At 51.9% G+C, this 19,831-nt stretch overlaps 1 protein-coding gene across 3 annotated transcripts in view; it reads left to right on the forward strand.

Moving 5' to 3' along the window:
• The window catches only part of LOC138491108 (probable cation-transporting ATPase 13A4), a 1,567,030-nt gene that overhangs the window by 456,203 nt on the left and 1,090,996 nt on the right, over nt 1-19,831 (forward strand). For all 3 annotated transcript variants that reach the window (XM_069617430.1, XM_069617431.1, XM_069617432.1), the window contains exon 7: nt 1,167-1,301. In XM_069617430.1, coding sequence (XP_069473531.1) covers nt 1,167-1,301 — 135 coding nt within the window. The remainder of the gene's footprint in view (nt 1-1,166; nt 1,302-19,831) is intronic.

The raw sequence follows: 19,831 nt of genomic DNA on the forward strand, positions 1-19,831 counted from the left end.
GGATGGTTAGGTGGGGGCGCAAACGCATCTGGGATGCGAAAAGGGCTGCTTTGTTCGCAAGAACAAGGCTGACCTGGAAGTTGCCCACTGAGTTCACATTGATAACCAGGTGCATGTCACAGGGTTAAAGTCAAAGATAGGGTGGTGCCAGTTGATGTTAACCAATTACTTTGCAGCATTCCATGATGGATGAGGACGTTACTCACTTGTGCTGAAGAAGAACAAGAAGACAGTGAAACCAATTGGAGGATGGACTCTATGTAATCATTAGCATCAGGGCTGGCCTTATAATACCCTGTTGCCTTATTCTTTTGTATATAAAATAAAGCTCTTGTCTTTCTCGAAAGATGGTGCACCTAGCATTTTTCCCTAGCGGGTTCTATTTTCTTGGTCTGATCGCTGGGAGTTGCCCTACAGTAGGTAAGGTTGAAGGCAGCTTGTAAAGGGTGCATGTCACAATGGTAAGGGCTTTTTTATGGGAGAGAAAGCATAAAGGAGCAGGCAGAGTATTGGTTGCGTTTGCTCAGTTCCAGAGTAGACATGAGCATTTTGGCTGAGGGAGTAGTAGGATGGTGGTGGATTTTCAGAATGTTGAGAAGGTGTAGCCGTAATAACCTGTGGGAGTCAAGGTTGCTGTCACAGAGGATTCAAAGATTGTGAGCACTGGGTGAAGGAGCAAGGATGTCCGGGGAAGAGAATAGGAGGTGGCAGGGTCTGGTTGGCATTGAGGCATGGAGAAATATGGGGAATTTAAGCATCAGGCAGTGTAGATCACTCCAGTGGCGAAAGGCTGAGTCAGACGGTGTCAGGTTAAAAGGAGGTAAAGGAGAAGACCATCCTGGTGTTATCAATGAATAGATGGCAGTGGAATCCAAATGTGAAATGAGCTGGTCCAGGGAGGAAGGGTGGAGCCTGAAGAGGATGGGCCAAGAATAGATTGTTGGAGGACACCAGTAGAAGGAGTGTGGGAGAGATGGTCTTAGAGTTCGATGAGATGGAGAACGAATGGTTGGAGGGGAAGAGGTTGCCCAGGTGAGGGAGCCGGGGTTTGGAAGCAGTGGGTTACCAAAAAAGTCCAGGACGGAATGACATAATGTACAAATGCAAGGATTTCCACTACCATTTATTAATGTCCCATAACATTGTTCTTGTATTTATCTTCTCAGGTTTTAAATCCCTTCTATCTGTTCCAAGCCTGTGCTGTGGCACTCTGGCTCGCTCTGGGATACTACGAACTTTCCGTCTGCGTCCTCATCATGACCCTTGTTTCCATTAGCGTGACCTTGTATGACCTGCGGCAGGTGAGTTCCAGTCAGAAGGTGAGTGCTAGAATCACAGCTGTTGGAAATGATATGTCTGAAGGTGGAGAGTCCAGAGAGAAGGTGGCCATTGCCACAGTAGGGGAGCATCGGAGCACTCAGTGCACTTGAGTAATGGGTTCAACCTCTTCATGTGTCTTCAGGAAAAAAGGTGAATAACAAAAAAAACGGAAAGCCAACCAGCCTGTACTGTAAACAATGTATACAGGAGGGGAATACACACAACACTAGTGTTAAAGTGCTTTTCTAGGTTTTGAGACCTGACTTAGTCTTCCCTTGCAAAGCATTCAAGGACTCTCTTTGGGTGGTTAGCCTCGTTCCCCGCATCTGGTGTTCAAGGATTTGGAGGGACAACAGCAGAACCTATGTGGAAGGTACGTTAAGAAAAAGGAAGGAGATCCTATAACTTCCGATGTCAGGTTGGGGTTCAACCAAAACAAGTGTGATCTACTTTAAGAGGAGCTAGCAGTTGTGACCCGTATAATTCATGGAAGGCCACTGCAGCCTCGCTCTGTTGGCCCCTTCAGTTCAATCACAGTCTCTGGGAATTTAAGGCACCTCATCAAGTTTCTTTCTCGAGCTTGAGAGTTTCACCTTCAATCAATGTTTACCCTCCTGATACACAGATGCACCCGCCCACCTGCCTGAACCTCTACCTCCCCTGGCATAGAGGGTGCCCAAGACATATGTACAGCAGGAATTTCTCCACAAGAGCTTGAGATGTTTTCAGGCTGAAGTCAGGCCCAGTCACCAGCCAGATGGATGGAGGCCTCCTGGGCAGAGCCCCTGCTCCCTTGCAGAAGTGACCTTTCATCAGTTGCATGGCTGTCACCTTCTCGGGTACTGGTGACCTTTGGCTTCTGCCAGATCTGGGTATATGACCCCACACAGGCTGTCTGGTGGTATTTGACTTCCATTGGGGTCTTGTCTGTACAGTATCCCAGTGCAGGGTCTCAGCAAGTTGCCATCCTTGCCAGGTCCCCAATCAGCAAACACCTTCTTCCGCCTACACTCTCTCTCCCGACATCATCCTTCTCCTTCTCTGAAAATCTACCAACTTGCTGGAGCGTTGATCCAACTCCCCTCACTAAGTGCTTCCGTCTGCCAATGTTCTTAGTATTTCCACCAATGTAAACGTTACAATAATGCATGTGATTGGGCGATCCTTTCCCCCCTGTATCCTGGATTCCTGATTGGGCACTGCATTAGAACCCCCCACTTTCGCATGTGTTCCCTCTCCCCTCCTTAGTAGTTCCATGGGAAGGATATCTTCTGTTTCCTGTGGTTGCTAGTAGGCTGCTTAAGTTGCATTCTGTGAGCCAAGGGTTTAAGAATGCTGGCTGGCCATTTTAGGATTAGGCAGAATCATCATGGTCAGCACTCTGCTCTGCCGCTGAATGCTTTCCCATAAGAAGCAGTCTGTGTGTGGACTGTTCACTACCCCTCATTGACAAGCCATCACTCTGCTCTGCCGCTGAATGCTTTCCTAAAGGAAGCAGTCTGTGCGTGGACTGTACACTGCCCCTCATTGACAAGCCACCACTCTGCTCTGCCGCTGAATGCTTTCCCATAATAAGCAGTCTGTGTGTGGACTGTTCACTGCCCCTCATTGACAAGCCATCACTCTGCTCTGCCGCTGAATGCTTTCCTCAAGAAAGCAGTCTGTGCGTGGACTGTACACTGCCCCTCATTGACAAGCCACCACTCTGCTCTCCCGCTGAATGCTTTCCCATAAGAAGCAGTCTGTGTGTGGACTGTTCACTGCCCCTCATTGACAAGCCATCACTCTGCTCTGCTGCTGAATGCTTTTCTCAAGGAAGCAGTTTGTGCGTGGACTGTACACTGCCCCTCATGGACAAGCCACCACTCTGCTCTGCCTCTGAATGCTTTCCTCATGGAAGCAGTCTGTGCGTGGACTGTTCACTGCCTCTCATTGACAAGCCACCACTCTGCTCTGCTGCTGAATGCTTATCTCAAGGAAGTAGTCTGTGAGTGGACTGTTCACTCCCCCTTATTGACAAGACACCACTTTCCTCTGCCACTGAATGCTTTGCCCTAGGAAGCAGTCTGTGTGCCGACTGTTCACTCCCCCTTATTGGGAAGCCACCACTCTGCTCTGCCGCTGAATGCTTTCCTCAAGGAAGCAGTCTGTGCGTGGACTGTTCACTGCCCCTCATTGACAAGCCACCTCTCTGCTCTGCCGCTGAATGCTTTTCTCAAGGTAGTAGTCTGTGCACGGACTGTTCACTCCCCTTTATTGACAAGACACCACTATGCTCTGCTGATAAATGCTTTCCCATAAGAAGCAGTCTGTGCGTGGACTGTTCACTCCCCCTTATTGACAAGCCACCACTCTGCTCTGCCGCTGAATGCTTTCCCATAGGAAGCAGTCTGTGCGCGGACTGTACACCCCCCATTATTGACAAGCCACCACTCTGCTCTGCCGCTGAATGCTTTCCATAGGAAGCAGTCTGTGCGCTGACTGTTCACTACCCCTTATTGGCAAGCCTCCACTCTGTTCTGCCACTGAATGCTTTCCTCAAGGAAGCAGTCTGTGTGCCGACTGTTCACTCCCCCTCATTGACAAGACACCACTCTTCTCTGCCGCTGAACGCTTTCCTCAAGGAAGCAGTCTGTGCGTGGACTGTTCACTCCACCTTATTGACAAGTCACCACTCTGCTCTGCCGATGTATGTTTTCCCAAAGGAAGTAGTCTGTGCGCGGACTGTTCACTCCCCCTTATTGACAAGCCACCACTCTGCTCTGCCACTGAATGCTTGCCTATAGGAAGTAGTCTGTGCGCGGACTGGTCACTCCCCCTTATTGACAAGCCACCACTCTGCTCTGCCGCTGAATGCTTTCCCATAGGAAGCAAACTGTGCGCGGACTGTTCGCTGCCTCTTATTGACAAGCCACCACTCTGCTCTGCCTCTGAATGCTTTCCCAAAGAAAGCAGTCAGTGCGCCGACTGTTCACTCCCCATTATTGACAAGACACCACTCTGCTCTGCAGCTGAATGCTTTCCCAAAGGAAGCAGTCTGTGCGCAGACTGTTCACTCCCCCTTATTGATAAGTCACCACTCTGCTCTGCTGCTGAATGCTTTCCCAAGGGAAGCAGTCTGTGCGATGACTGTTCACTCCCCCTTATTGACAAGACACCGCTCTGCTCTGCCGATGAATGCTTTCCCATAAGAAGCAGTCTGTGTGTGGACTGTTCACTGCCCCTCATTGACAAGCCATCACTCTGCTCTGCCGCTGAATGGTTTCCTCAAGGAAGCAGTCTGTGCGTGGACTGTACACTGCCCCTCATTGACAAGCCAACACTCTGCTCTGACGCTGAATGCTTTCCCATAAGAAGCAGTCTCTGTGTGGACTGTTCACTGCCCCTCATTGACAAGCCATCACTCTGCTCTGCCGCTGAATGCTTTCCTCAAGGAAGCAGTCTGTGCGTGGACTGTTCACTGTGCCTCATTGACAAGCCACCACTCTGCTCTGCCGCTGAATGCTTTCCTCAAGGTAGTAGTCTGTGCGCTGACTGTTCACTCCCCTTTATTGACAAGACACTACTATGCTCTGCTGGTAAATGCTTTCCCATAAGAAGCAGTATGTGCGTGGACTGTTCACTCCCCCTTATTGACAAGCCACGACTCTGCTCTGCCGCTGAATGCTTTCCCATAGGAAGCAGTCTGTGTGCGGACTGTTCACTCCCCATTATTGACAAGCCACCACTCTGTTCTGTCGCTGAATGCTTTCCTCAAGGAAGCAGTCTGTGTGCCGACTGTTCACTCCCCCTTATTAACAAGACACCACTCTGCTCTGCCGCTGAATGCTTTCCCATAAGAAGCAGTCTGTGGGTGGACTGGTCACTCCCCCTTATTGACAAGCCACCACTCTGCTCTGCCGCTGAATGATTTCCCATAGGAAGCAGTCTGTGTGCGGACTATTCACTCCCCCTTATTGACAAGCCACCACTCTGCTCTGCTGCTGAATGCTTTCCCGTAGGAAACAGTCTGTGCGCGGACTGTTCACTGCCCCTTATTGGCAAGCCACCACTCTGCTCTGCCACTGAATGCTTTCCTCAAGGAAGCAGTCTGTGCGTGGACTGTTCACTGCCCCTCATTGACAAGCCACCACTCTGCCGCTGAATGCTTTCACCAAGGAAGCAGTCTGTGCGTGGACTGTTCACTGCCCCTCATTGACAAGCCACCACTCTGCTAAGCCACTGAATGTTTTCCTCAAGGAAGCAGTCTGTGCATGGACTGTTCACTGCCCCTCATTGACAAGTCACCACTCTGCTCTGCCGCTGAACGCTTTCTTCAAGGAAGTAGTCTGTGTGTGGACTGTTCACTCCTCCTTATTGACAAGTCACCACTCTGCTCTGCCGCTGAATGCTTTCCCAAAGGATGCAGTCTGTGCGCTGACTGTTCGCTCCTCCTTATTGACAAGTCACCACTCTGCTCTGCCGATGTATGCTTTCCCAAAGGAAGTAGTCTGTGCACAGACTGTTCACTCCCCCTTATTGACAAGCCACCACTCTGCTCTGCCACTGAATGCTTGCCTATAGGAAATAGTCTGTGCGTGGACTGGTCACTCCCCCTTATTGACAAGCCACCACTCTGCTCTGCCGCTGAATGCTTTCCCAAAGGAAGCAGTCTGTGCGCGGACTGTTCGCTGCCCCTTATTGACAAGCCACCTCTCTGCTCTGCCTCTGAATGCTTTCCCAAAGGAAGCAGTCAGTGCGCCGACTGTTCACTCCCCCTTATTGACAAGCCACCACTCTGCTCTGCCACTGAATTCTTTCCCAAAGGAAGCAGTCTGTGCGCGGACTATTTGCTCCCCCTTATTGACAAGCCACCACTCTGCTCTGCCGCTGAATGCTTTCCCAAAGGAAGCAGTCTGTGTGCGGACTGTTCACTGCCCCTCATTGACAAGCCACCACTCTGCTGTGCCGCTGAATGCTTTCCTCAAGGAAGTAGTCTGTGCGCGGACCATTCCCTCCCCCTTATTGACAAGCCACCACTCTGCTCTGCCGCTGAATGCTTTCCAAAAGGAAGCAGTCTGTGTGCTGACTGTTCACTCCCCCTTATTGACAAGACACCACTCTGCTCTGCAGCTGAATGCTTTCCCAAAGGAAGCAGTCTGTGCGATGACTGTTCACTCCCCCTTATTGACAAGACACCACTCTGCTCTGCCGATAAATGCTTTCCCATAAGAAGCAGTCTGTGTGTGGACTGTTCACTGCCCCTCATTGACAAGCCATCACTCTGCTCTGCCGCTGAATGCTTTCCTCAAGTAAGCAGTCTGTGCGTGGACTGTACACTGCCCCTCATTGACAAGCCACCACTCTGCTCTGCCGCTGAATGCTTTCCCATAAGAATCTGTCTCTGTGTGGACTGTTCACTGCCCCTCATTGACAAGCCATCACTCTGCTCTGCCACTGTATGCTTTCCTCAAGGAAGCAGTCTGTGCGTGGATTGTTCATTGCCCCTCATTGACAAGCCACCACTCTGCTCTGCCGCTGAATGCTTTCCTCAAGGTAGTAGTCTGTGCGTGGACTGTTCACTCCCCTTTATTGACAAGACACCACTATGTTCTGCTGGTAAATGCTTTCCCATAAGAAGCAGTCTGTGCATGGACTCTTCTCTCCCCCTTATTGACAAGCCACCACTCTGCTCTGCCGCTGAATGTTTTCCCATAGGAAGCAGTCTGTGCGCAGACTCTTCACTCCCCATTATTGACAAGCCACCACTCTGCTCTGCCGCTGAATGCTTTCCATAGGAAGCAGTCTGTGCGCTGACTGTTCACGCCCCCTTATTGGCAAGCCACCACTCTGTTCTGCCGCTGAATGCTTTCCTCAAGGAAGCAGTTTGTGTGCCGACTGTTCACTCCCCCTTATTGACAAGACACCACTCTGCTCTGCCGCTGAATGCTTTCCCATAAGAAGCAGTCTGTGCGTGGACTGTTCACTCCCCCTTATTGACAAGCCACCACTCTGCTCTGCCGCTCAATGCTTTCCCATAGGAGCCAGTCTGTGCGCGGAATATTCACTCCCCCTTATTGACAAGCCACCACTCTGCTCTGCTGCTGAATGCTTTCCCGTAGGAAGCAGTCTGTGCGCGGACTGTTCACTCCCCCTTATTGGCAAGCCACCACTCTGCTCTGCCACTGAAGGCTTTCCTCAAGGAAGCAGTCTGTGCGTGGACTGCTCACTGCCCCTCATTGACAAGCCACCACACTGCTCTGCCGCTGAATGCTTTCCTCAAGGAAGCAGTCTGTGCGTGGACTGTTCACTGCCTCTCATTGACAAGCCATCACTCTGCTCTGCCGCTGAAAGCTTTCCTCAAGGAAGTAGTCTGTGCGTGGACTGTTCACTCCCCCTTATTGACAAGTCACCACTCTGCTCTGCCGCTGAATGCTTTCCCAAAGGATGCACTCTGTGCGCTGACTGTTCACTCCCCCTTATTGACAAGTCACCACTCTGCTCTGCCGATGAATGCTTTCCGAAAGGAAGTAGTCTGTGCGCGGACTGTTCACTCCCCCTTATTGAGAAGCCACCACTCTGCTCTGCCACTGAATGCTTGCCTATAGGAAGTAGCCTGTGCGCGGACTGGTCACTCCCCCTTATTGACAAGCCACCACTCTGCTCTGCCGCTGAATGCTTACCCAAAGGAAGCAGTCTGTGCATGGACTGTTCGCTGCCCCTTATTGACAAGCCACTACTCTGCTCTGCCTCTGAATGCTTTCCCAAAGGAAGCAGTCATTGCGCGGACTGTTCGCTCCCCCTTATTGACATGCCACCACTCTGCTCTGCCACTGAATTCTTTCCCAAAGGAAGCAGTGTGTGCGCGGACTGTTTGCTCCCCCTTATTGACAAGCCACAACTCTGCTCTGCCGCGGAATGCTTTCCCAAAGGAAGCAGTCTGTGTGCGGACTGTTCACTCACCCTTATTGACAAGACACCACTCTGCTCTGCAGCTGAATGCTTTCCCAAAGGAAGCAGTCTGTGTGCAGACTGTTCACTCCCCCTTATTGACAAGTCACCACTCTGCTCTGCTGATGAATGCTTTCCCAAAGGAAGCAGTCTGTGCGATGACTGTTCACTCCCCTTATTGACAAGACACCACTCTGCTCTGCCGATGAATGCTTTCCAAAAGGAAGCAGTCTGTGCGCTGACTGTTCACTCCCCCTTATTGACAAGACACCACTCTGCTCTGCAGCTGAATGCTTTCCCAAAGGAAGCAGTCTGTGCGCAGACTGTTCACTCCCACTTATTGACAAGTCACCACTCTCTCTGCTGCTGAATGCTTTCCCAAAGGAAGCAGTCTGTGCGATGACTGTTCACTCCCCTTATTGAATAGCCACCACTCTGCTCTGCCACTGAATTCTTTCCCAAAGGAAGCAGTCTGTGCGCGGACTGTTTGCTCCCCCTTATTGACAAGCCACCACTCTGCTCTGCCGCGGAATGCTTTCCCAAAGGAAGCAGTCTGTGTGCGGACTGTTCACTCACCCTTATTGACAAGACACCACTCTGCTCTGCAGCTGAATGCTTTCCCAAAGGAAGCAGTCTGTGCGCAGACTGTTCACTCCCCCTTATTGACAAGTCACCACTCTGCTCTGCTGATGAATGCTTTCTCAAAGGAAGCAGTCTGTGCGATGACTGTTCACTCCCCTTATTGACAAGACACCACTCTGCTCTGCCGATGAATGCTTTCCAAAAGGAAGCAGTCTGTGCGCTGACTGTTCACTCCCCCTTATTGACAAGACACCACTCTGCTCTGCAGCTGAATGCTATCCCAAAGGAAGCAGTCTGTGCGCAGACTGTTCACTCCCCCTTATTGACAAGTCACCACTCTCTCTGCTGCTGAATGCTTTCCCAAAGGAAGCAGTCTGTGCGATGACTGTTCACTCCCCTTATTGACAAGACACCACTCTGCTCTGCCGATGAATGCTTTCCCAAAGGAAGCAGTCTGTGCACGGACTGTTCACTCCCCCTTATTGACAAGCCACCACTCTGCTCTGCCGCTGAATGCTTGCCTATAGGAAGTAGTCTGTGCGCAGACTGTTCACTCACCCTTATTGACAAGCCACCACTCTGCTCTGCCGCTGAATGCTTTCCCAAAGGAAGCAGTGTGTGCGTGGACTGTTCGCTCCCCCTTATTGACAAGCCATCACTCTGCTCTGCCTCTGAATGCTTTCCCAAAGGAAGCAGTCAGTGCGCGGACTGTTCGCTCCCCCTTATTGACAAGCCACCACTCTGTTCTGCCACTGAATGCTTTCCCAAAGGAAGCAGTCAGTGCGCGGACTATTGACTTCCCCTTATTGACAAGCCACCACCCTGCTCTGCCACGGAATGCTTTCCCAAAGGAAGCAGTCTGTGCGCAGACTGTTTGCTCCCCCTCATTGACAAGCCATCACTCTGCTCTGCCGCTGAATGCTTTCCTCAAGGTAGTAGTCTGTGCGTGGACTGTTCACTCCCCTTTATTGACAAGACACCACTATGTTCTGCTGGTAAATGCTTTCCCATAAGAAGCAGTCTGTGCATGGACTCTTCTCTCCCCCTTATTGACAAGCCACCACTCTGCTCTGCCGCTGAATGTTTTCCCATAGGAAGCAGTCTGTGCGCAGACTCTTCACTCCCCATTATTGACAAGCCACCACTCTGCTCTGCCGCTGAATGCTTTCCATAGGAAGCAGTCTGTGCGCTGACTGTTCACGCCCCCTTATTGGCAAGCCACCACTCTGTTCTGCCGCTGAATGCTTTCCTCAAGGAAGCAGTTTGTGTGCCGACTGTTCACTCCCCCTTATTGACAAGACACCACTCTGCTCTGCCGCTGAATGCTTTCCCATAAGAAGCAGTCTGTGCGTGGACTGTTCACTCCCCCTTATTGACAAGCCACCACTCTGCTCTGCCGCTCAATGCTTTCCCATAGGAGCCAGTCTGTGCGCGGAATATTCACTCCCCCTTATTGACAAGCCACCACTCTGCTCTGCTGCTGAATGCTTTCCCGTAGGAAGCAGTCTGTGCGCGGACTGTTCACTCCCCCTTATTGGCAAGCCACCACTCTGCTCTGCCACTGAAGGCTTTCCTCAAGGAAGCAGTCTGTGCGTGGACTGCTCACTGCCCCTCATTGACAAGCCACCACACTGCTCTGCCGCTGAATGCTTTCCTCAAGGAAGCAGTCTGTGCGTGGACTGTTCACTGCCTCTCATTGACAAGCCATCACTCTGCTCTGCCGCTGAAAGCTTTCCTCAAGGAAGTAGTCTGTGCGTGGACTGTTCACTCCCCCTTATTGACAAGTCACCACTCTGCTCTGCCGCTGAATGCTTTCCCAAAGGATGCACTCTGTGCGCTGACTGTTCACTCCCCCTTATTGACAAGTCACCACTCTGCTCTGCCGATGAATGCTTTCCGAAAGGAAGTAGTCTGTGCGCGGACTGTTCACTCCCCCTTATTGAGAAGCCAGCACTCTGCTCTGCCACTGAATGCTTGCCTATAGGAAGTAGCCTGTGCGCGGACTGGTCACTCCCCCTTATTGACAAGCCACCACTCTGCTCTGCCGCTGAATGCTTACCCAAAGGAAGCAGTCTGTGCATGGACTGTTCGCTGCCCCTTATTGACAAGCCACTACTCTGCTCTGCCTCTGAATGCTTTCCCAAAGGAAGCAGTCATTGCGCGGACTGTTCGCTCCCCCTTATTGACATGCCACCACTCTGCTCTGCCACTGAATTCTTTCCCAAAGGAAGCAGTGTGTGCGCGGACTGTTTGCTCCCCCTTATTGACAAGCCACAACTCTGCTCTGCCGCGGAATGCTTTCCCAAAGGAAGCAGTCTGTGTGCGGACTGTTCACTCACCCTTATTGACAAGACACCACTCTGCTCTGCAGCTGAATGCTTTCCCAAAGGAAGCAGTCTGTGTGCAGACTGTTCACTCCCCCTTATTGACAAGTCACCACTCTGCTCTGCTGATGAATGCTTTCCCAAAGGAAGCAGTCTGTGCGATGACTGTTCACTCCCCTTATTGACAAGACACCACTCTGCTCTGCCGATGAATGCTTTCCAAAAGGAAGCAGTCTGTGCGCTGACTGTTCACTCCCCCTTATTGACAAGACACCACTCTGCTCTGCAGCTGAATGCTTTCCCAAAGGAAGCAGTCTGTGCGCAGACTGTTCACTCCCACTTATTGACAAGTCACCACTCTCTCTGCTGCTGAATGCTTTCCCAAAGGAAGCAGTCTGTGCGATGACTGTTCACTCCCCTTATTGAATAGCCACCACTCTGCTCTGCCACTGAATTCTTTCCCAAATGAAGCAGTCTGTGCGCGGACTGTTTGCTCCCCCTTATTGACAAGCCACCACTCTGCTCTGCCGCGGAATGCTTTCCCAAAGGAAGCAGTCTGTGTGCGGACTGTTCACTCACCCTTATTGACAAGACACCACTCTGCTCTGAAGCTGAATGCTTTCCCAAAGGAAGCAGTCTGTGCGCAGACTGTTCACTCCCCCTTATTGACAAGTCACCACTCTGCTCTGCTGATGAATGCTTTCCCAAAGGAAGCAGTCTGTGCGATGACTGTTCACTCCCCTTATTGACAAGACACCACTCTGCTCTGCCGATGAATGCTTTCCAAAAGGAAGCAGTCTGTGCGCTGACTGTTCACTCCCCCTTATTGACAAGACACCACTCTGCTCTGCAGCTGAATGCTTTCCCAAAGGAAGCAGTCTGTGCGCAGACTGTTCACTCCCCCTTATTGACAAGTCACCACTCTCTCTGCTGCTGAATGCTTTCCCAAAGGAAGCAGTCTGTGCGATGACTGTTCACTCCCCTTATTGACAAGACACCACTCTGCTCTGCCGATGAATGCTTTCCCAAAGGAAGCAGTCTGTGCGCGGACTGTTCACTCCCCCTTATTGACAAGCCACCACTCTGCTCTGCCGCTGAATGCTTGCCTATAGGAAGTAGTCTGTGCGCGGACTGTTCACTCACCCTTATTGACAAGCCACCACTCTGCTCTGCCGCTGAATGCTTTCCCAAAGGAAGCAGTGTGTACGTGGACTGTTCGCTCCCCCTTATTGACAAGCCATCACTCTGCTCTGCCTCTGAATGCTTTCCCAAAGGAAGCAGTCAGTGCGCGGACTGTTCGCTCCCCCTTATTGACAAGCCACCACTCTGTTCTGCCACTGAATGCTTTCCCAAAGGAAGCAGTCAGTGCGCGGACTATTGACTTCCCCTTATTGACAAGCCACCACCCTGCTCTGCCACGGAATGCTTTCCCAAAGGAAGCAGTCTGTGCGCAGACTGTTTGCTCCCCCTCATTGACAAGCCATCACTCTGCTCTGCCGCTGAATGCTTTCCTCAAGGAAGCAGTCTGTGCGTGGACTGTACACTGCCCATCATTGATAAGCCACCACTCTGCTCTCCCGCTGAATGCTTTCCCATAAGAAGCAGTCTGTGTGTGGACTGTTCACTGCCCCTCATTGACAAGCCATCACTCTGCTCTGCTGCTGAATGCTTTTCTCAAGGAAGCAGTTTGTGCGTGGACTGTACACTGGCCCTCATGGACAAGCCACCACTCTGCTCTGCCTCTGAATGCTTTCCTCATGGAAGCAGTCTGTGCACAGACTGTTCACTGCCTCTCATTGACAAGCCACCACTCTGCTCTGCCGCTGAATGCTTATCTCAAGGAAGTAGTCTGTGAGTGGACTGTTCACTCCCCCTTATTGACAAGACACCACTTTCCTCTGCCACTGAATGCTTTGCCCTAGGAAGCAGTCTGTGTGCCGAGTGTTCACTCCCCCTTATTGGGAAGCCACCACTCTGCTCTGCCGCTGAATGCTTTCCTCAAGGAAGCAGTCTGTGCGTGGACTGTTCACTGCCCCTCATTGACAAGCCACCTCTCTGCTCTGCCGCTGAATGCTTTCCATAGGAAGTAGTCTGTGCGTGGACCATTCACTCCCCCTTATTGACAAGCCACCACTTTGCTCTGCAGCTGAATGTTTTCCCAAAGGAAGCAGTCTGTGTGCAGACCGTTCACTCCCCCTTATTGACAAGCCACCACTCTGCTCTGCCGCTGAATGCTTTCCCAAAGGAAGCAGTCTGTGCGTGGACTGTTCACTGCCCCTCATTGACAAGCCACCACTCTGCTGTGCCGCTGAATGCTTCAAGGAAGTAGTCTGTGCGCGGACCGTTCACTCCCCCTTATTGACAAGCACCACTCTGCTCTGCCGCTGAATGCTTTCCAAAAGGAAGCAGTCTGTGCGTGGACTGTTCACTGCCCCTCATTGACAAGCCACCACTCTGCCACTGAATGCTTTCCTCAAGGAAGCAGTCTGTGCGTGGACTGTTCACTGCCCCTCATTGACAAGCCACCACTCTGCCACTGAATGCTTTCCTCAAGGAAGCAGTCTGTGCGTGGACTGTTCACTCCCCCTTATTGACAAGCCACCACTCTGCTCTGCCACTGAATTCTTTCCCAAAGGAAGCAGTCTGTGCGCAGACTGGTCACTCCCCCTTATTGACAAGCCACCACTCTGCTCTGCCTCTGAATGCTTTCCCAAAGGAAGCAGTCAGTGCCCGACTGTTCGCTCCCCCTTATTGACAAGCCACCACTCTGCTCTGCCACTGAATTCTTTCCCAAAGGAAGCAGTCTGTGCGCAGACTGGTCACTCCCCCTTATTGACAAGCCACCACTCTGCTCTGCCTCTGAATGCTTTCCCAAAGGAAGCAGTCAGTGCCCGACTGTTCGCTCCCCCTTATTGACAAGCCACCACTCTGCTCTGCCACTGAATTCTTTCCCAAAGGAAACAGTCTGTGCGCAGACTGGTCACTCCCCCTTATTGACAAGCCACCACTCTGCTCTGCCGCTGAATGCTTTCCCAAAGGAAGCAGTCTGTGCGTGGACTGTTCGCTGCCCCTTATTGACAAGCCACTACTCTGCTCTGCCTCTGAATGCTTTCCCAAAGGAAGCAGTCAGTGCCCGACTGTTCGCTCCCCCTTATTGACAAGCCACCACTCTGCTCTGCCACTGAATGCTTGCCTATAGGAAGTAGCCTGTGCGCAGACTGGTCACTCCCCCTTATTGACAAGTCACCACTCTGCTCTGCCGATGAATGCTTTCCCAAAGGAAGTAGTCTGTGCGCGGACTGTTCACTCCCCCTTATTGACAAGCCACCACTCTGCTCTGCCACTGAATGCTTGCCTATAGGAAGTAGCCTGTGCGCGGACTGGTCACTCCCCTTTATTGACAAGCCACCACTCTGCTCTGCCGCTGAATGCTTTCCCAAAGGAAGCAGTCTGTGCGTGGACTGTTTGCTCCCCCTTATTGACAAGCCACCACTCTGCTCTGCCGCTGAATGCTTTCCCAAATGAAGCAGTCTGTGTGCGGACTGTTCACTCACCCTTATTGACAAAACACCACTCTTCTCTGCAGCTGAATGCTTTCCCAAAGGAAGCAGTCTGTGCGCACACTGTTCACTCCCCCTTATTGACAAGTCAACACTCTGCTCTGCTTCTGAATGCTTTCCCAAAGGAAGCAGTCTGTGCGATGACTGTTCACTCCCCTTATTGACAAGACACCACTCTGCTCTGCCGATGAATGCTTTCCAAAAGGAGGCAGTCTGTGCGCTGACTGTTCACTCCACCTTATTGACAAGACACCACTCTGCTCTGCAGCTAATGCTTTCCCAAAGGAAGCAGTCAGTGCGCCGACTGTTCGCTCCCCCTTATTGACAAGCCACCACTCTGCTCTGCCACTGAATTCTTTCCCAAAGGAAGCAGTCTGTGCGCGGACTGTTTGCTCCCCCTTATTGACAAGCCACCACTCTGCTCTGCCGCTGAATGCTTTCCCAAATGAAGCAGTCTGTGTGCGGACTGTTCACTCACCCTTATTGACAAAACACCACTCTTCTCTGCAGCTGAATGCTTTCCCAAAGGAAGCAGTCTGTGCGCACACTGTTCACTCCCCCTTATTGACAAGTCAACACTCTGCTCTGCTGCTGAATGCTTTCCCAAAGGAAGCAGTCTGTGCGATGACTGTTCACTCCCCTTATTGACAAGACACCACTCTGCTCTGCCGATGAATGCTTTCCAAAAGGAGGCAGTCTGTGCGCTGACTGTTCACTCCACCTTATTGACAAGACACCACTCTGCTCTGCAGCTAATGCTTTCCCAAAGGAAGCAGTCTGTGCGCAGACTGTTCACTCCCGCTTATTGACAAGTCACCACTCTGCTCTGCTGCTGAATGCTTTCCCAAAGGAAGCAGTCTGTGCGATGACTGTTCACTCCCCTTATTGACAAGACACCACTCTGCTCTGCCGATGAATGCTTTCCCAAAGGAAGCAGTCTGTGCGCGGACTGTTCACTCCCCCTTATTGACAAGCCACCACTCTGCTCTGCCGCTGAATGCTTGCCTATAGGAAGTAGTCTGTGCGCAGACTGTTCACTCACCCTTATTGACAAGCCACCACTCTGCTCTGCCGCTGAATGCTTTGCCATAGGAAGCAGTCTGTGCGCGGACTGTTCAGTCACCCTTATTGACAAGCCACCACTCTGCTCTGCAGCTGAATGCTTTCCCAAAGGAAGCAGTGTGTGCGTGGACTGTTCGCTCCCCCTTATTGACAAGCCATCACTCTGCTCTGCCTCTGAATGCTTTCCCAAAGGAAGCAGTCAGTGCGCGGACTGTTCGCTCCCCCTTATTGACAAGCCACCACTCTGTTCTGCCACTGAATGCTTTCCCAAAGGAAGCAGTCAGTGCGCGGACTATTCACTTCCCCTTATTGACAAGCCACCACCCTGCTCTGCCACGGAATGCTTTCCCAAAGGAAGCAGTCTGTGCGCAGAATGTTTGCTCCCCCTCATTGACAAGCCACCACTCTGCTCTGCCGCTGAATGCTTTCCTCAAGGAAGTAGTCTGTGCGTGGACTGTTCAGTCCCCCTTATTGACAAGCCACCACTCTGCTCTGCCGCTGAATGCTTTCCAAAAGGTAGCAGTCTGTGCGCTGACTGTTCACTCCCACTTTTTGACAAGACACCACTCTGCTCTGCAGCTGAATGTTTTCCCAAAGGAAGCAGTCTGTGTGCAGACCGTTCACTCCCCCTTATTGACAAACCACCACTCTGCTCTGCCGCTGAATGCTTTCCCAAAGGAAGCAGTCTGTGCGTGGACTGTTCACTGCCCCTCATTGACAAGCCACCACTCTGCTGTGCCGCTGAATGCTTCAAGGAAGTAGTCTGTGCGCGGACCGTTCACTCCCCCTTATTGACAAGCACCACTCTGCTCTGCCGCTGAATGCTTTCCAAAAGGAAGCAGTCTGTGCGTGGACTGTTCACTGCCCCTCATTGACAAGCCACCACTCTGCCACTGAATGCTTTCCTCAAGGAAGCAGTCTGTGCGTGGACTGTTCACTGCCCCTCATTGACAAGCCACCACTCTGCTCTGCCGCTGAATGCTTTCCTCAAGGAAGCAGTCTGTGTGTGGACTGTTCACTGCCCCTCATTGACAAGCCACCACTCTGCCGCTGAATGCTTTCCTCAAGGAAGCAGTCTGTGCGTGGACTGTTCACTGCCCCTCATTGACAAGCCACCACTCTGCTCTGCCGCTGAATGCTTTCCTCAAGGAAGCAGTCTGTGCGTGGACTGTTCTCTGCCGCTCATTGACAAGCCACCACTCTGCTCTGCCGCTGAACGCTTTCCTTAAGGAAGTAGTCTGTGTGTGGACTGTTCACTCCTCCTTATTGACAAGTCACCACTCTGCTCTGCCGCTGAATGCTTTCCCAAAGGATGCAGTCTGTGCGCTGACTGTTCACTCCCCTTTATTGACAAGTCACCACTCTGCTCTGCCGATGTATGATTTCCCAAAGGGAGTAGTCTGTGCGCAGACTGTTCACTCCCCCTTATTGACAAGCCACCACTCTGCTCTGCCACCGAATGCTTGCCTATAGGAAGTAGTCTGTGCGCAGACTGGTCACTTCCCTTTATTGACAAGTCATCACTCTGCTCTGCCGCTGAATGCTGTCCCAAAGGAAGCAGTCTGTGCGCGGACTGTTCGCTGCCCCGTATTGACAAGCAACCTCTCTGCTCTGCCTCTGAATGCTTTCTCAAAGGAAGCAGTCAATGCGTCGACTGTTCGCTCCCCCTTATTGACAAGCCACCACTCTGCTCTGCCACTGAATTCTTTCCCAAAGGAAGCAGTCTGTGCGTGGACTGTTTGCTCCCCTTTATTGACAAGCCACCACTCTGCTCTGCCGCTGAATGCTTTCCCAAAGGAAGCAGTCTGTGCGCGGATTGTTCACTGCCCCTCATTGATAAGCCACCACTCTGCTCTGCCGCTGAATGCTTTCCTCAAGGAAGTAGTCTGTGCGCTGACTGTTCACTCCCCCTTATTGACAAGACACCACTCTGCTCTGCAGCTGAATGCTTTCCCAAAAGAAGCAGTCTGTGCGCTGACTGTTTACTCCCCCTTATTGATAAGTCACCACTCTGCTCTGCCACTGAATTCTTTCCCAAAGGAAGCAGTCTGTGCGTGGACTGTTTGCTCCCCCTTATTGACAAGCCACCACTCTGCTCTGCCGCTGAATGCTTTCCCAAAGGAAGCAGTCTGTGCGCGGATTGTTCACTGCCCCTCATTGATAAGCCACCACTCTGCTCTGCCGCTGAATGCTTTCCTCAAGGAAGTAGTCTGTGCGCTGACTGTTCACTCCCCCTTATTGACAAGACACCACTCTGCTCTGCAGCTGAATGCTTTCCCAAAAGAAGCAGTCTGTGCGCTGACTGTTTACTCCCCCTTATTGATAAGTCACCACTCTGCTCTGCTGCTGAATGCTTTCCCAAAGTAAGCAGTCTGTGCGTGGACTGTTCGCTGCCCCTTATTGACAAGCCACTACTCTGCTCTGCCTCTGAATGCTTTCCCAAAGGAAGCAGTCAGTGCCCGACTGTTCGCTCCCCCTTATTGACAAGCCACCACTCTGCTCTGCCACTGAATTCTTTCCCAAAGGAAGCAGTCTGTGCGCTGACTGTTCACTCCCCCTTATTGACAAGTCACCACTCTGCTCTACCGATGAATGCTTTCCCAAAGGAAGTAGTCTGTGCACGGACTGTTCACTCCCCCTTATTGACAAGCCACCACTCTGCTCTGCCACTGAATGCTTGCCTATAGGAAGTAGCCTGTGCGCGGACTGGTCACTCCCCCTTATTGACAAGCCACCACTCTGCTCTGCCTCTGAATGCTTTCCCAAAGGAAGCAGTCAGTGCGCCGACTGTTCGCTCCCCCTTATTGACAAGCCACCACTCTGCTCTGCCACTGAATTCTTTCCCAAAGGAAGCAGTCTGTGCGCGGACTGTTTGCTCCCCCTTATTGACAAAACACCACTCTTCTCTGCAGCTGAATGCTTTCCTAAAGGAAGCAGTCTGTGCGCAGACTGTTCACTCCCCCTTATTGACAAGCCACCACTCTGCTCTGCCACTGAATTCTTTCCCAAAGGAAGCAGTCTGTGCGCAGACTGGTCACTCCCCCTTATTGACAAGCCACCACTCTGCTCTGCCTCTGAATGCTTTCCCAAAGGAAGCAGTCAGTGCCCGACTGTTCGCTCCCCCTTATTGACAAGCCACCACTCTGCTCTGCCACTGAATTCTTTCCCAAAGGAAGCAGTCTGTGCGCAGACTGGTCACTCCCCCTTATTGACAAGCCACCACTCTGCTCTGCCTCTGAATGCTTTCCCAAAGGAAGCAGTCAGTGCCCGACTGTTCGCTCCCCCTTATTGACAAGCCACCACTCTGCTCTGCCACTGAATTCTTTCCCAAAGGAAACAGTCTGTGCGCAGACTGGTCACTCCCCCTTATTGACAAGCCACCACTCTGCTCTGCCGCTGAATGCTTTCCCAAAGGAAGCAGTCTGTGCGTGGACTGTTCGCTGCCCCTTATTGACAAGCCACTACTCTGCTCTGCCTCTGAATGCTTTCCCAAAGGAAGCAGTCAGTGCCCGACTGTTCACTCCCCCTTATTGACAAGCCACCACTCTGCTCTGCCACTGAATGCTTGCCTATAGCAAGTAGCCTGTGCGCAGACTGGTCACTCCCCCTTATTGACAAGCCACCACTCTGCTCTGCCGCTGAATGCTTTCCCAAAGGAAGCAGTCTGTGCGTGGACTGTTCGCTGCCCCTTATTGACAAGCCACTACTCTGCTCTGCCTCTGAATGCTTTCCCAAAGGAAGCAGTCAGTGCCCGACTGTTCGCTCCCCCTTATTGACAAGCCACCACTCTGCTCTGCCACTGAATGCTTGCCTATAGGAAGTAGCCTGTGCGCAGACTGGTCACTCCCCCTTATTGACAAGTCACCACTCTGCTCTGCCGATGAATGCTTTCCCAAAGGAAGTAGTCTGTGCGCGGACTGTTCACTCCCCCTTATTGACAAGCCACCACTCTGCTCTGCCACTGAATGCTTGCCTATAGGAAGTAGCCTGTGCGCGGACTGGTCACTCCCCTTTATTGACAAGCCACCACTCTGCTCTGCCGCTGAATGCTTT

This window comes from Ambystoma mexicanum, chromosome 10 (genome assembly GCF_040938575.1).
Source record: "Ambystoma mexicanum isolate Mex_15411 chromosome 10, UKY_AmexF1_1, whole genome shotgun sequence".
In the NCBI taxonomy this organism is placed as follows: Eukaryota; Metazoa; Chordata; class Amphibia; order Caudata; family Ambystomatidae; genus Ambystoma; species Ambystoma mexicanum.